This window comes from Cebidichthys violaceus, unplaced genomic scaffold (genome assembly GCF_023349555.1).
Source record: "Cebidichthys violaceus isolate CVI_PGR_0920_01 unplaced genomic scaffold, fCebVio1.0.p SCAF_23, whole genome shotgun sequence".
Lineage (NCBI taxonomy): Eukaryota > Metazoa > Chordata > Actinopteri > Perciformes > Stichaeidae > Cebidichthys > Cebidichthys violaceus.
The window spans coordinates 1,182,501-1,207,954 of record NW_027176406.1 but is presented as its reverse complement, the minus strand read 5'-3'; the positions used below and the strand labels follow the sequence as shown (position 1 = coordinate 1,207,954).

The 25,454-nt window shown below is 46.0% G+C and overlaps 4 protein-coding genes across 4 annotated transcripts in view; 3 read left to right on the top strand and 1 right to left on the bottom strand.

Moving 5' to 3' along the window:
- The first annotated feature begins 118 nt into the window (after positions 1–118).
- Positions 119–7,354, top strand: LOC137878683 (serine/arginine repetitive matrix protein 2). Its single transcript, XM_068719066.1, has 8 exons — positions 119–227; positions 882–1,192; positions 2,304–2,449; positions 2,699–2,883; positions 3,325–5,422; positions 5,894–6,011; positions 6,487–6,564; positions 7,325–7,354. The coding sequence occupies exons 1-8, from the start codon at positions 119–121 to the stop codon at positions 7,352–7,354; spliced, it is 3,075 nt and encodes a 1,024-aa protein (XP_068575167.1).
- triobpb (TRIO and F-actin binding protein b) lies at positions 7,334–17,880 on the top strand. Its single transcript, XM_068718719.1, has 12 exons — positions 7,334–7,859; positions 10,304–10,360; positions 10,615–10,683; positions 10,821–10,910; positions 11,244–11,353; positions 12,198–12,633; positions 13,373–13,622; positions 13,972–14,083; positions 15,064–15,223; positions 15,413–15,514; positions 16,463–16,549; positions 17,047–17,880. The coding sequence occupies exons 1-12, from the start codon at positions 7,854–7,856 to the stop codon at positions 17,206–17,208; spliced, it is 1,641 nt and encodes a 546-aa protein (XP_068574820.1). The 5' UTR covers positions 7,334–7,853; the 3' UTR covers positions 17,209–17,880.
- An 856-nt stretch (positions 17,881–18,736) lies between these two features.
- Positions 18,737–20,346, top strand: ndufa6 (NADH:ubiquinone oxidoreductase subunit A6). Its single transcript, XM_068718570.1, has 3 exons — positions 18,737–18,892; positions 19,791–19,906; positions 20,129–20,346. Exons 1-3 carry the CDS (start codon positions 18,754–18,756, stop codon positions 20,258–20,260), a joined length of 387 nt encoding a protein of 128 aa, XP_068574671.1. The 5' UTR covers positions 18,737–18,753; the 3' UTR covers positions 20,261–20,346.
- Positions 20,347–21,178: 832 nt separating this feature from the next.
- Positions 21,179–25,454, bottom strand: part of fam234b (family with sequence similarity 234 member B) — a 13,338-nt gene continuing 9,062 nt past the window's right edge. Inside the window, exons 4-14 of the mRNA XM_068718568.1 lie at positions 25,101–25,214; positions 24,814–24,984; positions 24,410–24,525; positions 24,130–24,280; positions 23,769–23,910; positions 23,311–23,505; positions 23,074–23,152; positions 22,791–22,958; positions 22,373–22,493; positions 21,973–22,217; positions 21,179–21,876 (exon numbers count right to left, since the gene is read on the bottom strand). Coding sequence (XP_068574669.1) covers positions 21,973–22,217; positions 22,373–22,493; positions 22,791–22,958; positions 23,074–23,152; positions 23,311–23,505; positions 23,769–23,910; positions 24,130–24,280; positions 24,410–24,525; positions 24,814–24,984; positions 25,101–25,214 — 1,502 coding nt within the window. The 3' untranslated portion in view covers positions 21,179–21,876. The remainder of the gene's footprint in view (positions 21,877–21,972; positions 22,218–22,372; positions 22,494–22,790; positions 22,959–23,073; positions 23,153–23,310; positions 23,506–23,768; positions 23,911–24,129; positions 24,281–24,409; positions 24,526–24,813; positions 24,985–25,100; positions 25,215–25,454) is intronic.

Below are 25,454 nucleotides of genomic sequence, written 5' to 3'. Positions count from 1 at the left end.
TAAAGCCCATGATATTTAATACAACCGCACAATAGAGAGACCGTCGGGCCACCGCCTCCATGTTGGCTCGAAGTCGCCGTGAGCTTCAGGGCCACCGCCGTGTTAACTGAGAGCCACCATGGCCGTCATGGTTACATCAGTTTCACTCATTGTCAGAGCAGCCAATGGGATGGATTTGAGGGTTTGGCAGCTCGGGAGGATAGAGAGCATGTGGGAAGAGGACGCATGTGCCTGATGGGGGGGTCTGATGGGCAGCTTATCCTCCCACTCTTTATGACATACTCAAAGTGGAGCTGACAGCGGGAGCCTCTCTCATCAGGTAATGCCCATCAATTCTTATTATTTTTATATCAAAAGTTACTATTTTAAAAGTTATTTAAACTATTAATCTTAATTGGTTAATTGTATGTATAGAGGCTGTGCAGCTTGTAAATGAAGGTAGATTACAGAGCATGCGCTCAGTGGTTCGTAGTAATGCTGCTACTCTGTGGGGAGCTTTGACAGGCTGGGTGTATTGTGTTTCATTATCACTAGTGTGATTAGTCGTCACCTACCTAAACACTTCTGCTTTGGATCTTCCATGAAGCATGAAGTCAAAGATCCTCTTTAGTATTCACTCAGAGCTGCTGCTCTGTGTTTACACACGTCGCTGTTTTTGTCACAATGTTGTTGTGAAGGATGCTCTGAAAAAATATTATATTTCATGTCTTTTTGCATCAGCACATAACACTGCTATACTTTTTAAAAGTGATTTAATAGGTGCAACACATTTCTAATGTTTAAGTCGCCCACAGAAGTCTTTCATTTGTACTCATAGTTGCTGCTATTTGTTTGATATCATTGTGATGTTCCTCCTTGACCCCTTTGCTGCTGTTTCCCAGTTTTCTCCGAGGGATGCGATGATTGCACAGGTTCCCCCTCCGGACCCACCATGCCCCTCTCCGGTGATGAGCCCATCTGCCCCAAGTTCCAGCCCAACATCTTCGACCCCTCCCGCTGCCACGAATGCCTGCGTCAGAGGCGCCTGCACGCCGGCGTGGGGGACAGCGCAGAGGCAGCGCCACAGCAGAAATCCACAGCAGAGGCTGGAATTGGGGCTAAAGCTGGGACCGACACTGGGATCGGATCAGGCAAAGGAGTGCCGTTAACACCGATCCCGTCGCAGGCAGAGGAAAGAGACACCAGCAGCAAGGTAGGAAAGAAGAGAGGAAGAGGGAGGGAGATGAACACTGTAACTAGGTAACGGGGGAGAGGTGGGAACACGAGTAGAATATGTGCTGAGGGATGGGATTAGCTGGAGCTGGAGAAAGATGAGAGCATTAGAAGTCACAAGTGAAGTAGTTTGACACTGACGTATGCTAAGTCAAGGAGAAAGAATATATACTACCTACAGTAGTACTTTATGGCTTCACTCAGATTTAACAATGTTTCATGATATAATTTAGAATGGAAAATAATCTGTTTCACAACTTCTCACTCGATTCAAAAGTCAGTGTTTCTCTGGGTTTGTATAGAAATCAAGTGCCCTCTTAATTTAACACGGCACACACGCATGAACACAGGTCATGAGATCATGTGGGTGTGAGTCTTTGTTGCGTTTGAGTAAATCAAGAAAAGGTCAGAGACGAGAATGAGAGGCACTGACGAGGAGCAGGCTGGAAGCAGTGGCTCCTATTATAAATTAATGAAGCTGGATCACTTACTGCCCTCTTGGGAATCACTTGTTGCATTAGACAGAGGGACCACACACAGAAAGAAAGGCATGTTTCTATAAAGTATGACAACTGTGACAACCTTTTTCTGTTTATCCTGCTCCCATTTCACAACCACTGTTATCTGGTTACAGTAATGTATTTAAACACACAGTGGATCATAGTGGAGTCGTACCAGTTTAGCTTCCAATGTAACAGCCCACCTGTAGATTCCTGGAGGTTTCGGGGATGGACACCAGTTTTTGACAGTGAAGTCACAGTTTGGGATCCTTTTTAAGACACCTTAAGTCTTAGAGGTTTTATGGCAAGAAGAAAAGAAAAAAAGCGGTGAAATATTAATGAGGAAAGCCACAAGCCAGGTCGAGTTACAGAGGTGTAACCCTAATCGAACAGCAGACTGAACATGTGAGTGTGTGTCAGAGAGGACAGATGGGACAGACACTATTCAGCTAACCCTCTACTGAAGGAGATGGAGCCGGAGAGACAGATCTAGGAGAGCGACATCAGTGCCTCTTCCTCTGTCACTCAAAGAGAGAGGGAGTTTGCTGAGGCCTTGTGATTGGCCCGTTTCCTACCCTGTCATCCTATCAGGAGGACTCTGACGGTCTGTCGGTGGTGAGCAGCTACTGTGACGTCAACGGAGGCCGTCTGGGTTATGGGGAGAGCTCTTTGTGCATCCTGAGCCCCGACTGTGAGCTCTATATCGGTGACGGCGACGACGACGACAGCACCGACAGGTAGGACAGCACGGGGCGCTGATAAGAAGGCATTTAGGAGAGCTAGAAAGTGGAATTGTAGACTTTAATGTATAATGTTCCATGTTTTCTAACCTTAAACATTCATGTTGCGTGACGCAATCTATGAAATTCATGGTATACTGATTGAGTTCTCTCTCTTCCTCCTTTTCCCTCGTACTTTTCTCCCCTCCTCCTCGTCTTTCCGCTCTCTTCTCTCGTCATCCGTCTCCCATCTCCTCTTCCACGCAGCTGTCGCGACCACAGTGACTACCAAGAGTTCAGTGGCTCCGTCAGTGCGGAGGACGAGTACCTGCCGGTCCGTCGGCGTTCGACCAAGCTCGCCATGACCCGACTCGACCCTCCACCCCATCGGCCGAGCCCTCGCGCCTGGATGGACGAAGCTCGGAGCAGAGACAAGTTCAGCGGCCAATCAGGTACACGAAAGCTGACCTGGTACATTGTGACGTTTGTCCAATGCTTCATTGATTTCCTGGCGGAAGGGATACATTGATAAGCGTTGGATACATGACATAATAGAAGCATTGGAAGAAGAAATGTACCTCAGTATCTGTAATTTGAACACATGCAGTTCAAAGTGTGAGCCTTGTGCACCAGTCGACCGAGCCTTCAGTCAACCTATGACTGACAGCACTTGACCAATCCATATCCAGTTACAGCCAAAGGTGTTCTTTACTTGGCAATACTGTTTGATGTCACCAGCTGAGGTGTCCCGGAGCAATTATCAGTAATACAATATCGCTCAGTTCTAAACCTCTGGTAGTCGATCGGTGGTTGATCTTTGATGATCTCTTATTTCTCTTGCCCCTCCTTCGTTCTATTTCTGTCACACTGTGCAACTTCTCTTTTTCTTGCAGGGTTAAAAGAAGACACACAGAAGCGTGAAAGTGGGTACTTCTCCCTGGGGAGGACAGCGGGCGTCCGCTCGCTCCGTGATAGCGGGCCGCCTGCTCCGTTCCGCCATTTTGAGAGAGGACATCCTATCTTCGGCAGCAGAGGCGTAGAGCCCAAAGACACCATCCCCTTCAGAAACCCCAATCTCGGCGTGGCCTCGGAAAGGCAAACTCCGGAGGGTCTAAATGATGACTTCCCTTTGGAAATGCTGCCTCCTGACCCCTATGAAATTGCCGTTGAGGTTGAGGCACGGGTCGGCCCCCGCTCTCCGAGTCCTACTCCTTTTAAGATAGCCGAGTCGCTGGCCTCAACGGGGCGAAAAGGTTTCAGCAGTTCCTATGGACGAGGAAACCCTTCCTCTGGCGTCTCGACCTATCATCAGTCAGGACGCTTTGAGTCCTCAAGGCAAGGCTCAGCTCTGCCATCTCGTTCCTCTTCTCCCTCACGTGGAAACTTACCGTTCAGACGCAGTGAGTCCACCGCTTCCTTCAGCAGGCATAACTTTGATGGTGGAGGGTGGTCTCAAGGGATGGAGCCGGGATCCAGAAACTCCTCGCAAGGCACTCACGGGCGACGTGTCGATTCAGGAACTCTGCCAAGAAACTTTAAACCATTTGTTGGTTCGGCCAAATCCCAGACCAGCATGGTTTCTGATTTTAGGAGTGCTTTGAGGAGAACTGAAGTAAGCGGGTCTTTGAGTGGTCGAGGTCGTGACAGCAGAAGCTCGTCTCCCTCAAGGAGGGACAACAACCCTTCAGGCCAAATGTCTCTCCGCAAAACGGAAATCACAAGCAGTTCATCTCACGGACGCCAGAGCGACACTCGTACTCCGTCTCCATCTAGGAGAACGTCAGACAGTCACAGATACTCACCGCCAAGGAGAAATTACAGCTCGTCTAGCCAATCCCCCCTTCGGAAATCTGAATCAAATCTGTCTCTAAGCGGACGTAGTCACCACGGACGCTGTGGCTCCCCCATAAGAGAAGGCTATGATATTGAAAACCAGGCTCTGCTACGAAGCCCAACAGCTAAGAATGGAGTGAATGACCAAGAACATGAAAGCCCCACCGTGACTGCTTCCAGACGAGGTTATGACACAAGTCCGTCTGTACTCCGCAAGACCGAATCAAGCGCTGTCGGTGGCAGTCGAGGTCGTGGCAGCCGTTGTTCCTCTCCTGGAAGGAGAGGCAATGAAACCCCTACTCAGTATCAGCTTCGGAAAACAGACACTAGTGGTTCTTCACACAGCCGTAGTCGTGAGAGTCGCACCTCCTCCCCATCGAGGAGAAGCTACGAAGCTCCTTCTCAGTCCCTGCTGCGCAAGTCTGAAGCAAACAGTTCTGTCAGAAGTCGTGAGAGCCAAAGTCTGTTGCCCTCAAGAAAAAGCTATGATGCTCCTGACCAGCGCTCACTGCTACAGAAAGCAGAAACTAGCTCCTCCCTGAACAGCAAGAATCACAACAGCCGCAACTCGTCTCCCACTAGAAAAGGTAACAGTGACCTGCCAGGCTACTCAATCCTCAGACTGGCCACTAACGGAGATTCCAGCCATACCTCTCAGAGAAAAAACACACACCATGACACAAAATCTGACTCCAATCGCTCACCGCGCTCCTGGCGGGAGTCGACTCATTCCCACCGCAGCTCCTCGTTGTCTCGCGCTGCTTCACCCTCCAGACAGACCACGAATGGCCGCAGAACAGCTTTCGTCACCTTGGACACGCCGAGGAGCCCCGGCAGCATCAGGTCTGCAGTTGGAAGACACGGCCATGTCGATCGTTGCCCCTCCCCTAATGACAGGAGGCCCTCCCACCGCGCACGGAGCGCTTCTCCTTCACCTCAGATTCAACTGAGGAAGCACACCTCCTCCCAGAGCTCCATGGAGTCCTCGGAGTCGGGCCAGCTGTCGGTGGGGTCTACAGGGCGGAACAGGGAGGAGTATGCCATGTTGGCCGACGTACCGAAGGTCAAAATGATCCATCAGAGAGAGGAGCCGGGCCACATGGGTCGGCCTCGGAACCAGCAGCCTTCTCGGAGACAGGAGCTCTTTAAACCAGCCAGGTCAGACCTGCATTACACCACAGAGAATGGAAGGAGTGGCGTTGGCAACATATTTAAACGATATGCATGTTCGATATCATTACATTGGGCCACATGCAGCAACATTTCAACAACTCCTAAATGTCTCTTAATTTCCTGTTAAGAGAAGTTAACCATTCCCAGCTGTGCTGAAGGAGGAATCCCACTTGATCATAACTTGGAGGCATGTGGCCAATTTTTTACTATTAGCATAGGTAACTCCCCCTAAACACTATAAAAGGACAGATGTTGTGCGGTGTGCAAATGCTCTGGCACATGCCCAATAATTCGAGAAATGCCACAAATGTGTTCTTATATCGCTTCCTGCATGAGGCCCATTGTGTCACATGTATTTTCGTGGTATCTAATGGTGTCGATGTAAATCTGACTCCATCAAGATTGAATACATTGGACCAAATCAGACACACTGACGACCTGTTTGTGCTGTTTCAGCCACTCCCTGAGCAAGCATCCCTCCAGAGAGTGGGAGGACACAGGGGACACTGAGAGAGACTGGCACTACGGTGGCAGTGGGCATCTATCTCGAGCTCACTCCTCCACCTCATTGCAGGTAGGCTGGTTGGGGCGAAGGGGAGTTTTAATAAAGGATGAAAAAGCCGAGTTAGCAGCTGTTTGATTTAGCTGTCTTAAACCAGGTGTTATTAGAGTAACCTGGATAATACTAAACATTACTGGGGGAATATTACATTTCGCAAAACTGGCAATACACTAACTTTGAGTCTTATTGTTTGTTTGTTTTTAAATGTCATAAGCAGAGAGAGAGAGAGAGAGAGCTGCAACAGTATAGAGTGTTGAGCTTTACAACCCCACAGTGCGCAACACCCTGCACAATATAACCCAATGCAGTGAAACTGCAGCTCTGTGGCTTTCACCTTCATACTATGTTAATGCTTAACCACATCGTCCACATACCATACAGTACACCACATATTAAAAAAGGTCTGTGGATGCGAAACGCCAGAGGTTCCTATGTTTGCTCGGTCGGACATTGATTACCTCCATAACTACAAGCCGTTCCTCTCCAGAGGTCTGGCAGTCCCACAGCAGACGAGGGCAGTTCTTGGAAAGGTAACCACCACAGATCAGAAGAAATGCAGATGCAGGTAGGTGACACGGCCAGTGTGTTTACAGTAAATGTGTGGGTACGTGGAAACAACCTCTCTCCCACTGCGCCGCAGGCTGACGTTAGTTGATTTTCCTATCGCCAATGTTTGTGATGAACATAATAAACCTGTAGCACACGTGGGCCAATGCAAGTTTATTGCCCTTCCGTCTTATTTGAATATATGCTATCTCTATGTTACATATTTACCAGACATGCTGGCAGCTTGTTTAGTGTCCACACAGATCCTGTCTATAACTGTAAAGATTTTATGTACTTGGCACCTTAACCTGCTGGCATATCTGCGGTTTATCTACTAACCGCTGGTTGCTGTATCCATAGACTTCACCTACACCCTGCAGGCATTTCATAAGACTGACTGAGCTTTGTCAATTGTGGTCTGCCGGGGCATGTGTTGAAATTCCTGAACTGAAACCAATAGCTACCAACTAGAGGATTTTTGGAGGAGGAGGAGGAGGAGGGGAGGGGGCACTTTTGTTAGCAAGACCCAAAAGATTTTCAGTCAGGAATATATAGCAAGTGAATTAGTTCTGTATGTTTGGAGAGTTTTGGATCATCAATCTTCTCCATGTCAAGAACCCACAAGATTTTAGAGAAGTCTGGTTCCCCGAGGGGAGGGAGGGAGTGACACCTCATATATTAAACAGTCAGTTTTACACGTTCTCCTCCTATGATAACCTGCTGTGGGGGCAATTAGTCGGAGCTATATTATTCCTCGTGCTGCCGGGGATCCCCTTCAGCCCCTGGAGGTCCCCGGACACCGGGTTTAGAGCTCGGCACCGTGCGGTTAGGTGGGGTAGGCTTGTTTTTCGCAAACGATCTTCGCGGATCCGCCCAGGAAGTAGCAGACAGAGCAGAAAGAGAGAGAGAGAGAAAAAGAGGGAGGTAGAGAGAGAGAGCGAGAGGGAGGTAGAGGCAGCGAGCAAAGACACAGCCGAGGCAGAAGTCTAACGCTAGCTACCCACGACTTGTCACAAAGTTGTGAAATTACTACTTTTAAGCGCAGACTGGGGTCTCCGTGTTTTCTCCGGTGGACGTACTTTCCCCTTAAGGCTGCAGAGAGACACGCTGTGGACGTTGGCGGCTCCTGTGATTAAGTTAACATGGGTATGAATGGCGGGGTTTCATCTCATTTCGCGTAACGTCAGTGTCCTCGGAGAAAGTAAAGCTCCCCCCCCCCGTGGGGTTTAGAGTTTTGAGTAGTGAACTTGAGGGCGAGGTAACGGTACTTTTCTTTTGTCTTTATTTTACCCTCTGGATCCTGTTATCATGACGGTAAGTTGCACCTTGAGAGCTGTTGTGTTTTTCCTGTCACTCCTTCCTGAATGTAGACATGCACATAGTTAACGTTTCGTGTGTGTTCGTATTTAAACGAGCTCTGGCCCAAAGCTAGCATTCACGTGTGTCACTTCATTTGTGTTTTATTTGGTAAGAAAGACTAATGTAAGTTAGATAACATGGCTGGTTTTAATGGTGTGTGTGTGTGTGTGTGGTTAGCATTTGTTTGACTCGAGGGGTGTGCACGTTAAAGCTAACGATACGTGGAGCAGACATGCCTCCAACTGACGCTAGCTTAAAACTGAAATGTGTTGTGCGTGCCCAAGTGAGTTCATATTTATATATAAGTTATATATGACATGTCTAAACATACAATTCTGGTTTCCATGTGTGGTGTAGTTTTATCTGTTTACCCTGTTGTTGTTGTTGTTGTTGTTGTTGTTGTGTACTGTAGCAGGAAGTGTCATTAGCCAGTAGCTTGTACTGTGTGTGTCCGTTTATACAGCCAGCTGTGACACATGTCCGCAAAGAAAAATAAGTTAAAAAATAAAATGAAACCATTGTAGTGCAGGCGCTGCCATCACAATGAGTGCATGCAGAGAGGTAATCTATTGAACCGGACATAAACAAGTGAAGAGGAGAAGCACACAGTCTGTATTGGGCTTAAAGGACGAGGCTCACCAGACAATACTCTTCTGTAGTGGTGGGGGACAGGAGTCAGGAAGAATGGACGTTGTCTCAAGCTGTCACCAGTGGGTGACCCTCTTCCCTCTGTCGCTGACCTTAGATGCACGCGACCAGGAGAAGCACTGTGGCATCAGTGTTATTCATGTCGGATCCCTTTATTCCTGTGGCCGCTCCTTGACCTCGCAGATGGGCACGTGTTGACTAGATGACATGAGTTCATGATGCAGTCTGACACATCACATCCTGCTCCAGTGGTCTAGTGGTGTGTGAGTGGGGATATTTGTAAGATGCTCCAGTAAAAGAAGCTTCCCGTTGTGTTTACAGCCGGCACCTGATGATCCAGCTATTATTTTTTGATCATGATTTGTGTGTGTGTGTGGATACCCAGCAATAATGAGGAAGTCTCATGTGTTTGAAGCGATTGCCACATCATGTATGAATGATGAAAGGATATTGAAATGGAATGCTATCTTCGTAACACAGTGTTGCTAATTTACACGGTGTCTATTGGAAGTCACCAGACCTTAAAATGTGTAAGATTAAAACGGATCAGTAGCATGGATGAACTGGCTCAGGGGGAAAACTGGATGGTGCTGTGGCCTACAAGAGCACAACTGACGCCTGGAAGGGAGAGTAAATACAGAAGAGGGGTGGTTAGAGACGGCGGAACAGACAGAGAAATTATTTTACAGTGTGAACAGAGAGGGAGCCCAGCGAAACGATGCAGCAAGGGAATAAAATGAATGAGAAGTAGCTGCAGTGGAGAGAGACAGGAGAAAAAAAGGGATGGGAATGAGATGCCAGTCGCCGAGAGATGAGATGACGAACGCAGAAAGAGATTTAATGCAAGTGAGAGAGAGAGAGAGATAAGCAAAGTGAGGAATGTGCAGTGGAAAAAATTGCCTAATCCTAATCTGGGATCACCACATCTTGAGGTACCTAACGCACGCTTCCCTCTTCCTGTCAACGCAATGACAGGCCTGTTCTTGGAAATATTGCACCGCCCAGCTGGAGCAAGAGACATGCAAAATATGCAAAAGCGATGTTGAGTTATGAACAGCAAAGTTACTGTACTTGTGTTCCCACAGCTGATTTCATGAGTTTCCAGATTGTTCCTGTCTCCACTAACGATGTGCTGCTCCAGTTCCTCATCTTTGTCTGTCTGTTGTCTTCAGACATGTGTGTCCACATCCTGTTCACACACTTGTTTGTTCACCTCCCATATGTGTCTTTTTATGCAAACATTGCCCTTTTTTTCCATGCATGTGTTCTGCAGTGCAACAGAGGGGCAACCTGTGACGTAAACATTGTTGTTGAGATGCTATATTGACAATTGAATGATTGCAGTGCATATAATAATATCTAGTGCTGAAGAAGTAGATCGTTTGGTGATCTGAATGTATTTATGCGTTCGGGGGGAAAAAAGATTGTATAAAAAAAGAATCTAAAGAAGCCAACCGCACCAGTTTCAACATGCACTTTAAGAAAAGCACGATAGAAACTGGTTTATTTTCTTTGTGGCAAAGTAAGTCAGCAGCATTGTATCTGTTGTCTTCTTGTACAATGATAGAATAAACCCTGTGGTATTGTGGGAGCTGCTAATTGCTTGCATAGAAATATAATTATATTGAGAATGCCCCACCCTTCGATATAGCTTAAAGTGGAGTTTGTCCTGTTTTTCCTTTCGTTGGTTTCGGCTCTCTCTCTCACTTTCTCGTATGAAGGTCAGTGACTGTGTGCTCTTTGCCTCTCAGCCTGACCTCCTGAACTTCAAGAAGGGATGGATGTCCAAGCTGGACGAGAGTGGCGACGTAAGTAAGGCGGAGACGTCATGTCTTCCTCCCCCTCCATCTTCACCCCCCCTGTCCCCCCCGTCCCTAATTAGAAAGGTTGTGCGTAAGGCGATAGCGGCAGATTATCCCCGTTATCACAGCGGTGGTTTGAGGCCCGGCCGGTGTCTCCTCTCTTCGAATGATGTGCTTGAGTGGATTTGTCACATTTGAAGCTAAGAGTTGCTGATCTCAGGTCAGTCTTGGATTAATTATGATCTGCTGTGTTTCTTTAGTGGAAGAAGCATTGGTTTGTTTTGACTGATGCTGGACTGAAGTACTACAGAGACTCCAATGCAGAAGAGGTATATATATTTATATATATTTTCAATAAGACATGTTTGTTGTTAATGTGACATTTTGTAACAATCCTAATAATGGTATTTAATAAAAACTTGTGTTCTTCACACATAAACGCATTGTATTGTTTGTGTCTGTGTAGAAAGATGACTTGGACGGAGAGATTGACCTAAAGTCCTGTGTGAAGGTGTGCGAGTTCGATGTGGAGAAGAACTATGGGTTTCAGGTACAGGTGAGTGTCTCAGTTACGGGTCAGTTTCTCACAGACTGTGTGTGTGTGTGTGTGTGTGTGTGTGTGTGTGTGTGTGTGTGTGTGTGTGTGTGTGTGTGTGTGTGTGTGTGCGACTGATTGTCTTCTTTATATTCTTCACTTCTTGTCCTCCTTATCAGCCATAACCACACCCACCGCTCTCAGTTTCTGCTGCGTTTTTCTTGTTGTTCCGTTATCGTGGCTCACATCTCATGTCGGTATCTCCTCCACCTTTCTGTCTCTCTGTCTCTCCATCTCATCCCAGTTCTGTCTTTGCGTCTCCTTCACCCGTTCTCTCTTTTTGTTATTCTGCAGACGCGGGAGGCTGCGCACACACTGTCCGCCATGACAGCCGGGATCAGGCGGAACTGGATAGAGGTTTTAAAGAAGTCCATCCGGCCCAGCAGCTCTCCAGACCTCACACAGTAAGTGCAAAGACAAGCGACTTTAGGAGTGGAGATACTCGAAGGTAAAAGTAATTATTTGCCCTAAACTGAAAGTTGGATCAATTCAGATTTTGCTCAGGGTGAAATTAAGAAATATATAATTTCAGACCTGGCCAATGTAAGTTACAGAGCAGTCAGTTGTGCCCTCATTGGTATTACATTACATTTTTATTGTATTGATTTCCATCACTTGTCCTACCTTAATGAAGTCGAGGAGTTTTCTCTGTTTCACCTCCTCACTTTACTTTCACTTAGGTATGTTGACATGTTGAAACACCACTCTAGCTTGTGAGGGGCATATGTTACTATTTTTGACATTTAAAAATGTCAATCAAGTTTTTATTATCTGTTAATTGTAGATTGCAACCTCATGCCTTAAAACATCTAAGGATGTTTTATGCTTCAATTCTCCAAGTTGTTTTTGCATTACTTTTTTTTTCTTATTTCTGCTATTATTTCACAATTGTTGCCTCAGCATTCTTGTATTGCTCATTTGAGGTCTTGCTGCAGCTCAGCCTTGGCTGAATACAGGCAGATAAGAGCCTTTGTTACTCACTTGCACCTGCGACTTTGAGTTTCAGTCACTGTATACTTTACTCGTAGAAGATGAATCAACGTTTCATGAGTTCATGGGAGCACCAATGTTTTCACAGTGACTCACCCCCAGCTGGGCCTTGACTGTTCATATTGACACTTTGTATGCTGCTAATTTACTTCTTTCATCAGCCTTTCTGAATTTGGGATTACTTACTTCTTTATTTGACTAAAATAGGATTGAATGCCTTGGTTTCTGATTTATGTCTTTGTCTCAAACCCTCTCTAGATTACCCGACGGCAGCAGCGACAAGGAAAACTCCCATTCTCGCTATCTGCTGTCCTCCCGTCGGCCATTATCGCGTCACGCCGACGTCGTTCAGTCCGATGCCTCGACCCCGGCTCATCGTAGGTTCGACTATGTGGAGCTGTCCCCCGTTCCCGCCTCGTCCGGCCCTCTACCGGCCGGTCAGAGGGAAGCGGCCGAGGGGCAGGGCAGGGAGCACAGCCAGTGGCAGGAGGAGAGGAACATGAGCAGCCAATGGGAGGCCGTGCTGTCCAGGAAGGGCACCGGCGGGGGATCGAACCAGAGGCCGCGCTCGGAGGACGAGATCGAGAGGAAGTGGGCGGAGTTTGAGCGCATGCCGCTAAAGGAGATGAGCTCCTTACCGCCGATGGGATCGCGGCCCTCCAGCCAGTCAGCCAACGAGGCGCTGCAGAGGGAGGTAGTGCGTGGAGATGATTTTCCAATTTGCAAATTGAATAAAATGCAAATGACCTCATCTGTCTGGATGAAGTTAACATTTCCTCTTTCTGCCTGTTAACGCTGTTTTTCTGACCTGCTCTTCAGCAGTGTTTTCCATCTAAAATATGCAGATGCAGTCATGGGAAGCGCTGCTGACACTCCTGTCTGTTCTGTCTCTGTGTGTTTGTTGATGTGCTTCTTTGGTTTGAATCTGTTTGCCGTCTCTCTACACATGATACGCAGACAGCTGCAGGAGCCGTTCAATTCCTGCTAAAGAGAAGCCTATATGCATTTCTTTTTTTAATGACACTATTATATTGAAAGCTGAATGCTTTCTTTGTGTTTAAGCTTCTTCTGTAGCAAGAATCTAATCAGGTTTTGAAAGGTCGGCAGTGAATTTGAACTTTGAGCACCAACAACTATAAAATCCAAGAGGTGCTCAATGCCCAGTGGAGCCAGAGAGCTGGCATCATTAGTCCGCCCTGAGAAAAGCTTAAGCTGATGCACAGTGGTTCTGCCAGTGATCATGTGTAGAGTGTGTGTGTGTGTTGGCAGTGAGGCTGTTTACAAGTCGGTGAGTATGAATGCATTATTCCTACTGCCAACACCAGCGTGTGTGTGTGCCCCCTCATGTAAACATGATAATCACAAGATATTAAATGAATAGGTTTATGTGTCCCTCAGTGGGCTTTACCTTCGTCTTCGTCCTCTTTTCTCAGGTGGCGTCACTGAGGCAGCAGCTGGAGCAACTACAGGGAGGGGGAGGGCGATGGGGGGGAGGAGGAGGAGGAGGAGGCGTGAGGGGCGGCTGCGGCCCCGAGGCCCCCTGCGGCCGCAGCCTGGCGGCCATGGAGCGCGCTCATCGACAGGCGATGGATGAGCTGCAGAGGCAGCACGAACGCCAGCTCAAGGGGCTGGAGACCGAGAAGGACCGGCTGCTGCTGGAGGAGACCCGGGACACCGCACGAGGTCAGCAGACCGGACGGGTCCGCAGACCTAAATTTACATCTGTGAAGGCAGCTTTAAGGGCTTAATATGACAAAGAAAAGTAGTCCGAAATGGGTTTGGGGGTCAAAGGTCCGAGCAAATACATCTGTAGCGGCATCATTCCACTTGCGTATTGGAATTGCATAAATATAATTTTATGTTTTCGAGTGCAGGTTAAGACTGTAAACTTTTATTGCATCAGTTGGCCGAGGTTCCTCCCCCCCAGGGGTCCCTGAACTTCCCCAATCAGGAAAATCCTTCATGTGGCGTTAACAGCCACCCAGGCATCACATAGAAGTTGTGTCACGCTTTTCTGTGGTTTGTGTTTCAGTAATGGAGGCTTTGAAGAAGAAGCACAAAGACGAGCTGGAGAGAGAGGTGGAGCGAGTCAAGCGGCTGAGCAGCGGGGTGATAGATTCACAGACTTTACGAGCCCAACAACAGTAAGTCACTTTGAATCTGTTTGATGCCAGCGGGGTAGAGATGTACACCCAGACACTTAATACATATGAATACAAGATTTTGATTGGTTTATGTGGCAATCTAGAAATAAAACACAATTTACATGCATGTGGGAATAGAAGAATATAATGTTTGTAAACCAAACGGCCCGGCCTGGTGAACACTTTTACTTCATGTTGCCTTGAAAACACATTCTTGCTCTCAGCCTGGCTCTGTCTCAGTCAGCGCAGGCCAACACTGGTCATTTGTGTGAATAGCTCTCTTGTGCTTTTAAGTGGGAGTTAGCCGGCCACAAAAGGGTTTTTCACTGAGATTAAAGGTAGAATTTGCAGACTGCACAACAGTCCAGGGTTCCCTGTCTACGCGGGGGCCATTACCGCAGCAGACACTGGGTTCTGTTAGGCACTTGAGGAATGCTGAAGAGTTTGGTCATGGATTGGTTTTCCTTTTGTAAAGCTTCGCAAAGGCCTTTGACACGGCGCTGTCTCAGTCGCTGCTACTGGAACCTGCATTTTAGGGCTTATCTGTGCTGCTTACACATGTGCTTACTCTGCGTTTCTTTCCCCGCTCTTTGCATGCTCTTCCTTATTTTTGTGGTTATTGGTCATGACCAGTAAATGTGTTTTCAAACCGCAGTAGGAAATACTTTGGTCCTGAAAATGGAAGAAAAAACTGCCTTGTACTTTTTCACAGCATGTTGCTCTTATTAAATGTAATAAGTTCTATACATGACATTATAGTTTACTTAAGAGGTATTCAGTAGGAGCAGAATAAAGGAGCTACCACTTCCAGTGCATGAACAGCTAATCTTTGTTCAATACATTTGGATTCATATATTTGTTTCTTGTTTATTTATGCTGCTCTCACAGCACAGAGAACGCAGGTAATGTGACGTACATTCTGCAGCATGGCAGTTCTTACTTCTTCTTTCTGCAGCTCACTCATCTTTGCATTCCTGCAGGGCAGAAACTCAGGCCTTGCAAAGAGAGCTGTCCGGACTGTCTGAGCGCTACTCTCAGAAGTGTCTGGAGCTGAGCCGAGCCGAGCAGAACAGCGCCGAGAGAGAGCGGGAGATCAGCCGCAAGGAGAGAGACATGGAGCAGCTGAGGAAGGAGACCCAGGTGAGTTATCGGCTGACTACTGACTGTTGAAGTCATAAACCATCTCAGATGAACGATGGGTCTCTGTGACGCTGGCAGGTGTAATTCTGAAATGTACATTTTTATGCACCGTGTGATTATGAATGTCCTAACTTTAGAGGATTTTGAGAAGCGTCGCTCATGAAAACAAAATGTGTTTTTCCTCCGCAGGACTTAAAAGCCCGTTTGGCGGCAGAGATCAGTCGTACGCGATCCTCCGTCACATTTCAGAGCTCAGAGAACAACAAAGACAGGACACCCAGTGAACTAGAGGTAATGGCTCGTGTGTGTGTGTGTGTGTGTGTGTGTGTGTGTGTGTATGTGTATGTATATGTATACATACTGAAAGTAGGTGACGGGGTATTTGTAACTTCCTGAACTGACAGCAACGTGCAGCAGATGTGCACAAGTGTGAAAATATCCCCCACTGCATTAAGAGACTGAGAAAAAAAGCTGATATTTGTTTCGTTTTTTTGCTAAAGTTAACAATAACTGACACCAGCAGCTGTTTTTTTTTCTTCAAATGTTGTTGATCAGTCTTTCTTTCATTACTAAAAAAAAAATCCAATTGACTTCATTATGGGCAAAAGTCTCAGCAGTAAATCTAGTCAATTTAAAGCAGAAGGACCAAGAGCAAGTTAGGAAACTCTCCAAGCAGTCTGCTTCAACGGGCTCAAAGTCACAGATGAAGAACTGCTGGAGGTTGCGTCATGTCGTCGTGTGGAGCATGACCTGCAGTGTTTGTGTCACAGTGACAGGGTTCCTCAAATGTTCTGCAATACACTGAGAAGCACTGCACTATTCAAGTACGTTCTACGTTTTGCTCAAGGACACTGAGTCAGAGAGACGCTGGTGACTTCTGGAGGCGCATCGGTCTCAGAAATATGATACATAAAACCTGAAGGAGCAAACAAACATGTAGCAGTTGATTTACACCGTTTCCTGTTTCCAAACTCGTTGTGTGGTTTTTAAGAATACAAACGGAATGTCGCGTCAAACTCTAATTGGCCAAAAGCCCAAGTTGTAAACTTTGTAAATGACAGAGAATGCCTCTGGGTTCATCATAAATCAGCTGGAACACAATTGATTTTTCTTCTTCTTGGACTTCGGTGATAATTATAAAGATTTATGGTGTTCTGTTTGTGTTGTTTCTTCTTTTCTTTTTTTTTTTTTGCCAGCAAATGACAACCGCACTATGTTGTTCTGTTGCTTTTCTGCCAGGTTCTTCTCCGGGTGAAGGAAAACGAGATTGAGTATCTACACAAAGAGATCAGCTGCCTGAGGAACGAGCTGCAGTTCCTTAACACGGTCTGTCTGTCTGTCTGTCTGTCTGTCTGTCTGTCTGTCTGCGTGTGTCTGTTCTACAAATATTGTTTTTATTCATTTGTTTCCGTAAACCTAGACACTATTAGATGAATGACATGGAATGTTAATCCTCAAATCCTTGAACAAGGTGCTGACATGTCTCACAGACCTTTCTAGATGTTGAGAAAAGAGAATTAATGAACAGAAGGTTCATTTAAAATTAAAAAAACACTGGGATGAATCTATATAATTGGCTTAGTTGGTCATCAAACACCTCGGTGGCTCTCCTTGGATTAGGATGGGCTGGGAACACCGTGTGCTCTGTGCATCCTCCTCCGGTGGTTTCTATACAGTAAATGAACTAAAGTGTGTCAATGTTTCTATCATACTGTACCTTTCTGCCTCTGTTTGGTGCTGCTCCCATGGTGAATGGCGTGTTATGCCATATGAATATTGTAATAAAGCGTTAGTGAGTCGGTCTCCTCCTCTCTGCCCCGCAGGAGAAGCGTTTGGCCTGTGAGCGCTATGCGGAGGTGCACGAGGAGCTGAGCGGGATGAAGGGCCGGAGCGAGCGAGAGATCCAGAGTCTGAAGGAGCACTTGAGGCTGGCCATGGCCGCTCTGCAGGAGGGGCAAAAGCTGGGCAACAGCCTGGACCACTGAGACCCTGCTGCTGGTACTAGCGCTCTGGAAGACCAGGAGACGGGTGTGGGCGGATGTAGAGCCAGGCAACGACTCGCTGTCTCTGTGCAGATTTTGAGAGGCACATATGTATGTGATAGTTAGTTTTTTTTAGTTTTTTTTTCATGTTTATGGTTTTGCAGACGTGTCTGCACCACGGTGACTGATATTCAGCAGCAAAGAGAGCGGAGGACTTGTACAGTTCCTGCTGTGTGGGGACCATGATAGTGCCTTAGTTTTCTATCCTTCTGCCAATGAGCAGCATAGAGTAGCTATTAGCTGGTTTTATTACACTGGGCCACACACGTTATATAAAACTGCACTTTTTATGTTTTTATTTTAGCTTTTGCTTGCTATGAGTGCAAGACTGTATGAGTGCGCATTTGGTCTGAAAACTGGAATATCCGTTGAGTGACATGTTTTTTTTTTTTTAATTATTATTATCAGGTATTGTAGATAAAGATTTCATACCATATCTTTTTTTTTTTTTTTCATACATAAGAGCTACTGTCATCTCAGTTTTCTATGTTGTACAGCTGTTGAGTCATGTTTACTCTGTGAAAATGGCTCGTGTTTCTATAGAAATAGAAGCTTATCATTTGCTGTAATTATCTTTTTTCTTTTTTTTTACCTGGAGAGAAGTGTGCTTACGTAGTGCCGTGTTTATGAGCACGACGTCCTGAAAAATCCATTGGGATTACGACCGGATGAGACAGCAGACGTTTTTTAATTCCTGGCAGGCTGAATTGGAAGTTGATCTCTGATTGTATAGCTGTTGAATGAATGTCGTCCCGTGTCACAGATGTCTTTTTTTAAACCATGGCTGTGAAGCAGGAACTCTCTAGCTTCCAGTCCCCCGTCCCCTGATCATTGTTGGCATGCATGTGCCACCACTTAACAAATGACAGGTGTTGCATCAATGAGCCAATTTTTTTTTTATTGACAGTATGAATTGTGATAAAATGACTTATCTACCTGCCTTTTGAAAATATTTTTCATATTTAATGTACTGTAAAAGCCCGTATCATCTTTATAAATTATACACAATTTTTACAATCAATAAAATAAGTTCAACAGAAACACTTCTGCATTATACATTTCATTTCAATGATGCTGTGCACCTACCTGGGCAGACTAGATGCACACACATGCTTATACCTGTTCTTCATTTTACAGTAGACTATTGCTACATACACAGGAACAGAATATGTACAATATATTGTAGTTATAGAAATATAGAAAAAGCTGCATAATGCAATGCAATAGCCTTGTGTATAGACACAATTGGTGTCTAATATGTAGTCTCATTTACATTTTTATTAATGCAGTTCAGGACCACAGAATGTCTCTAAAACATTGACAACAATGTTATTTATTTAATTTTTTTTTATGTAGTACTTATTTTAACGAACTGTCGGTGACTCAACGCCTCCTGTCTTGAGCCGTTCCCTCCACTAGGTGGCACCGCTGTGTTTCTTAACACCATCGAAGAAGTAAAACCGGAAACGCTGTACCGACACAGCAGTCATGGCGTCCGCGGCGGCGACCCGAGCGGCGGCTGGTGCCTCTAAAGTTGTGAAACCACTCTTTAGCCGGGACCTGGACGAAGCTAAGCGCAGGGTCCGGGAGCTGTACCGAGCCTGGTACCGAGAGGTCCCCAACACAGGTATGTCGCTCCTTAGTGGCAGCTGTGAGGGAGCGTTATTTAACAGGCAGCGCCAGCGTCAAGGTCGTGTCTATGTGGAGATATAACGAACAGTAGCTGCTAGCAAACAGCAACCGGACCATAACATTACATGTAGCACGCGCTAGCTATATGTTTTTAAATTAATATTGAGAAGCCGGAGCGTTCATACCTGCAATGTTTACTCCTTTCAACGTGTTTCTGGTTCCATAAAACAATAACGGGGCTAACACCTCCATGTGCAAGAATACTTGTAAAAACTGCTTTTGTTATTGGCCTAAATATTTCCTTCATGCCAATCAGGTGTCATGTGGGTTCATACTGTAAGGTGGACCATCTCCTTTTAGATTATGGTGCAGAGACAACGTCTTTAAATCACCTTGTAGCACACTCAACTCAGTCAACACCTGTTAAAAATGATTGTTATGAAATGCTGTTTTTGCCTTGTTTAGGTGTAGAATGTATGTTAATACATGTCAGGCATACACTGGTTAACATTGAGCTGACCACAGGTTGGATGCTGCACACTGTATCGCTCCTGTAATAACTCAAGGCAGGAGATTTGTATTAGTATTGTCAAGTTCTCAATATATAACGATTATTATTGAAACTTGTACTTTTGGAATAAAGTGCACTAAAGACGCTTATTTTGAAAGCGTAAAGACATTGCAGTGGTCGTCAACCAACAAACCTTAATTAAACTAAATCGACAAACCTTTTCTACTTTTTCCTGAAGAAAACATAAATAACATCCACACCTCAGATTCTGTACATAAGCGCGTCTCTCTCGTTATAAGAACTATAACTAATAACGTATTTATTCCTGTTCCTGGATGTAGTGAAAACAGAGCTTTTGTTTGTCTTTCTCTCTTTCTTTCAGTGGCAACGTTTCAGCTGGACATCAATACGCGCCAGGGAAGAGACAAAGTGAGGGAGATGTTCGACAAGAACAAGCATGTCACTGACCCCCGTGTGGTCGACATGTTAGTCATTAAGGTAAAAACAGCCTGCCACCGATCTGTGAACCGCATCAACCATCATCGCTTTACCTTTCTGATTGAAGCAGCTCGTGAATTTTGGTCTTTGGAGTTGTTTCATAGACGGCCCAGTACCTCATCTCAGTGTCACACATGTATGAAGGATTAAAAGAGCTACACTTGACTGTGTCTTCCAGGCTGTGTTGAAACATTTTCCCTTTGTGTGTTATTTAATCCCCAGGGGAAGCTGGAGCTCCAGGAAACAATCCATGTGTGGAAGCAGAAGACCCACATAATGCGCTATTTTCACGAGACCGAGGAGCCTCGTGGCACCGACTTCCTGTCCAAATTCTACGGGGGTCACGACCCATGAACTGTGCGGCTGACCTCTGACCCCTCTTTGCTTGTGTCCTGTGTGACAGATGTTCCCCTTTACTGTAAATACACACTTAACACTCACATACCTACGGTTGTGTCTTTTATTCAGATGTTTTGTTGGGGTTATCTTAAAGGGACAGTTCAACCAAAAACACACTAAAAGTGACAGTGTTGTGATCAGTTCCTTCTTATTCTGCAAGGAGATGAAGACACTTAGTGAATTAAACAATAGCTCATATTAAAGCTGTTTGGTTATCTTTAGTAGCACTTTGATTCTATGTTTAAGAGATGTTGCTGTTGAAATCTTCAAACTAAAAGTATTTGGATGGAAAGACCGAACACTTGTTAAAAAGGACAAATAGATTTATTGAGTTTTGGATGAATTGTTCCTTTATGATGGTATAAAACAAACGTTTGTGGTATTTTGTGAACCGGGGAATCCTGCACTGAAGGCAGGCAGCCTTTCAAGCAAAGATAGATAGAAACTGAATCTGGTGTTTTTAAGGCTCATTAATGTATATGTTAGTTGTGATTTAATCAGTTTCCTATTTAGATTTTTCTTTGATTGGTGGTTCATTCAAAGTATTTATGAGCGCCTCGTGTCATAAACGATGCTTATGTTCTCTTCTCACTGAGCAGGGGCTGGAGTTCAGTATTGTTGTTCCCTTTTATTAAGACTTTAGTAGTGCATGTAAACACAGTACGATGCCAAGTACTGACCGACTTCTTGTCGATGACTAGAACCCTGAATTCAGTGCAGCAATGCGGGAAAATGCAGATCGTTTTGAACGTGGAGCTGCAACACCGACACCCTGCGCTCTCTATTTTCTACTGATGATTCTTCTGTCTGCTCGACTTCAGTAAACACAAACGCTTGAGACAGTGAAATAAAGGACACGTGGTGCGGTAAGAATTGATTTTCATACTTTTACTGGCGATATGTGAAATTGCAGCTTACATTTAAATGCCAGAACATTTAGCAGCCACATATTCTGAGAGGGAAGAAAAAAAAAAACGTAACCATAAAATATTTCACAACGTAAAACAAATTAAACGAGAAGGTTCAAAACGTTGACGCAAATTCAATAAATACTGTACAGCATTAAATATTTACAGACTCATAACTGCGTGGTGAGCAGAAGGAGCACTGTTAGTGGCTTTATGACAACAAAAAGAAGCCATGTGAACACGCTGGCCTTGGAAGAGTTAAACGAGTGCTGCGTACCGTAAACACATTTACAGGATTATTGTGCTTCACTGGCGGTAATAATCTAAAGTAGAAAGTTACTCTTCTTGGCGTCAAGTTTAAACAATCGTCAGCATTCAATAAAATCTTAAAGACTTCCCCCAAAAAAATGCAAGTTAAATAAGTTAACTAAGCCTTGTACAAACATAATGTAAACCAAAGCAATAAAACCACAAACTACCTACAAATAATGTTTGTACAGAGCAGAAGTCTCAAAACGGAAATCAAATTCATACGTAGTAAACCAAACGAGGTGCATGTACAGCTCCGAATGAATCCAGAGCGTCTCCTTAGTGCAGGTCCCCTTTCAACCTCGCGCGAGTCCTCTTGGTTGCCCCGCTTCCTGTAGCGCTGGTGGCTCCTCACTGAAACAACACAGTCGAGACAGATTCGTCGTTGAGATTAATCAATCAGACTGACCCGCGGTGCTCAAATGACGCCACGCTGTGCGTCTCTCTCACCTACTGCTTGAAGGACAACCCCCTGAAGAACTTGTTGACCTCGAACACGCCGGGTTTGACGGGTCCCCCGGGTTTGACGGGTCCCCCGGGCTTGTTGCCCTCCTCCAGTCTCACTATTTGGCCCTTGGTGATGGCAGCTCGGAGGCTCATGCTCTTGACTATCCGGGCGCCCGGCTCCGAGCCCGGCGTGGGTCGGGAGGACACGGTGATGTAGGAGGCGTCTTTCTGGCGCTCCTGATAGCTCACTGTCAGACACAAAGTAGGAGTTGTATTACTGTGTAATTACTACATATGTTTCCTCTTCTACTACTCAAATACTTTTAAAGACAGCTTGGTAATCAGACTTTGGGGGTAGCGAATGGTAAAGATTATGAAGCAGACATCAGATTTAAACTTTCACCTGCGGAGGTGACGGCCGTGTCCGTGGTGCTGCTGAGCTCCAGCAGGATTGTGGGATGCGCAGGATGCAACAGGAAGAGTTTCCTGATGAGCGGCTCTGCTGCAGCGACGCCCGGTGACACCTACACACAGCCGGCGTGGACAGGTGTGTATTTCATGAATGTCTCCAGGTCAAGGGGTCAAAGACAATAACTCTAAATAAGCTGTGCGCTTGATTCACTCACTCACTCACTCACTCACTCACTCACTCACTCACTCACTCACTCACTCACTCACTCACTCACTCACTCACTCACTCACTCACACACACACACACACACACACACACACACACACACACACACACACACACACACACACACACACACAGTAAGTTCTTCCTGTTTCACTAATCTTCGTGTTCTCTACGGCAGACTCACGGTTGTCTTTGTAACGCTCTTCTGTGCTGTGATTGGATCGCTGGCCCAGAAGAGGAAGGCCGATCGGCCAGTCGAGGTGGAGATCGCGGACGTTTCCAAAACGAGACGGGGACACACGAATTCTGCCGACCAGAGGAGATGCCCGTCTGCGCCATCGACAACCAGCGCCTGAGAGACAAAGAGAGACGAGGAGAAAACCGGTACAATTATCTGTCTCCTCAATACTAGTGTTTTTTTTCTCCTTCCTTTTCGCCTCTATGTATGTGAGGACAGTCTGCTTTACCTTCATGATGCCGTTCGCTGAATGCTGAATGAAAAGATCAAGGATTCCGTCATCGTTGAAGTGTCCTGGGGCCGGTTGGCTGTGACGGGCCATGAAATATTTTAGGGAGATTTCACAAAACTCTGAGACACAACTTCCTCTGAACATGAACTTCCACACCCTCCAAGCTTAAAGCCTCTGTATTTGCATTTCATCATAACGGCAGCAGAAATGTGATGGCGACATGCGGCGCTTTACCTGTGAATGGGAGCCGAGTTGAAGGTCCATTCTTTGCGTATGTCCTTCTGTCTGAGCACCGACAGTTTGCTGGAGCCGTACACCAGCACCCAGTCGCTTTTACTGGAGTTGAGGTTGGAGGCGGTGTCCAGGCTGTTGTGGTTGTTGCCCAAGCCGACCACGAGAGGGAGCAGGAACTCCACTCGCTCAGATCCTCTGGAGGGAAGACGATAAAGGTGTGATTTTTGACTTACATCAGCCGTGAATTGTCTAATAAACCAGAAGTAAACAAGTCATTTACATCTTTATTTAAAATATTTTTTTAAATATGTGCAAATGTGACTTCAGACCATGAAGAATGCTGCAATACAAACCGTTTTAAACTGCACATACCAATCCGATTTGATGACAACTTCTGTTTGAGATTCAATCAGGATTAAAAAGTCAGAGCATAGTGAGAGCCAGTGACTGAGGCGTACCTGTAAATGTGTATGAAGGAGGAGGAATTGGTTTCCTTGAGTCCTTCCCACCCTGGGTCCTTCCTTCTGAGTGCCTGAGTTATGGGCGTCTTGACAGTGGCTCGAGTGTAGATATCACGTAGGGAGATGGCCTCCACATTACCTGAGGAGGGAAGAAAGACAACAATATAAAGTCTTATAAACCGGTTGTTAAAATTCTTTAAGGTCATTAAACTAAATCCGTTAGCTCAGAATGCTAACAACAGGAGAGAGTTGTGCTTTTTTTCTATTTGTACCCTGACAGCTGCAGCTAAACTAATGCCAACAGCCTGGGCACACGTGCTGACTGTTGATCTGTATATTACACATTTGATTCCTTTACCCAGTCCAAAGAGGATGTAGTAAGCCCCTTGTTGAGTCTCGTGCAGCAAAGGGCCGATCAGCTTTCCTTGTCCGGTGAGGTTGAAAGGCACGGGGTGTCCGAGCTTCACCCCCGTCCGCCCTGAGAGCAACGTCAGGGAGAGATCCAACGCCTGAAAAATGAGGACAGCAAAAAGATTAAATGTTTTAAAAAAAAAAAAAAGGTATGTAGTCACTGAATGCAAAGGTGTGGCCTTTCAGCTCACGGTCAGATAAAGAGGGAGGCGGCTCCACAGCTATACCTCATCTGCAGGCAGGGTGGCTATCAGCAGATCTGGGACCGAGTCGCCATCGAGGTCAGGGAGTAGCACCGCCTGGGATTCAATGTTCTTAAGCAGGACCGACCACAAGATCCTCCCTGAGGGGAATGAAAGGAAACCTGTGTGACTGATTTAAATTGTTTGAATTCCACTGGTGGATTCGCCCCTTATTACATTACCTCTCGTGTCTAGTTGGGGAACCGAAACGGAGGCCGAGAGGAATTCTTTGCTCAAACGTGCATTTTCTTTCGCATATTAACATAGAATAACCAGACACCAGACTAAGACAATAAAAGAACAAATACAAATGGTCTACAGAGGTGGTTATAGCTAAGTCCTGCGATCTTCACATGAAACAGACAGACCCATGTGGCTCGTCTCCTAACCTGTGGTGCCGTTGACTGCCGTGAGGACGGACTTCCCGATGAGGAGGACCACCGGGGGTTGGGGCTGGGTGCTGTACTGCAGCCCACACTGGATGTACATCACAGACTCCCGCATGACTTTCCTCCACAGCACCTGACCGCTGACCGCCGACAGGGCCACCGCGCTGTATACTGGTTTGGAGGAGAGAACGCGGCCGATCAATGAACCGTGGAAAAAACACACAGCAAGAATCAGAGAGAGGATGAGACGTTAAAGTGGGGCCGCCGGGAAACGATCCCTCGCATACCTTTGTTCCCTAGTGTGGGATGGGTGTCATTGGTCCATTCAGTAACACCCAGAAACACGTCCTTCACCGAGTCGCCGTCGACATCCCACAACGCCAGCGCGGGTGGTGTGACGCCTAGACAGAGAAACCACAGCATGATGAACACCACCAGGAGAATCCTCGTCAGTGTCTGACTGACAGTCCAGCAGCAGAGGAGAAATGTACAAGAGTAATTAAGTACCAAAACATTAGTGGTTACTTTTATTGGCTGAGTTGTCCACGTTTGTTTTAGATATAGTGGTAAAAAAATACTTATGTGGTCATTAAAGGCGCAATCCTGTCGAGTTTGTGTTTATTGCCACTCTACAACGCTCT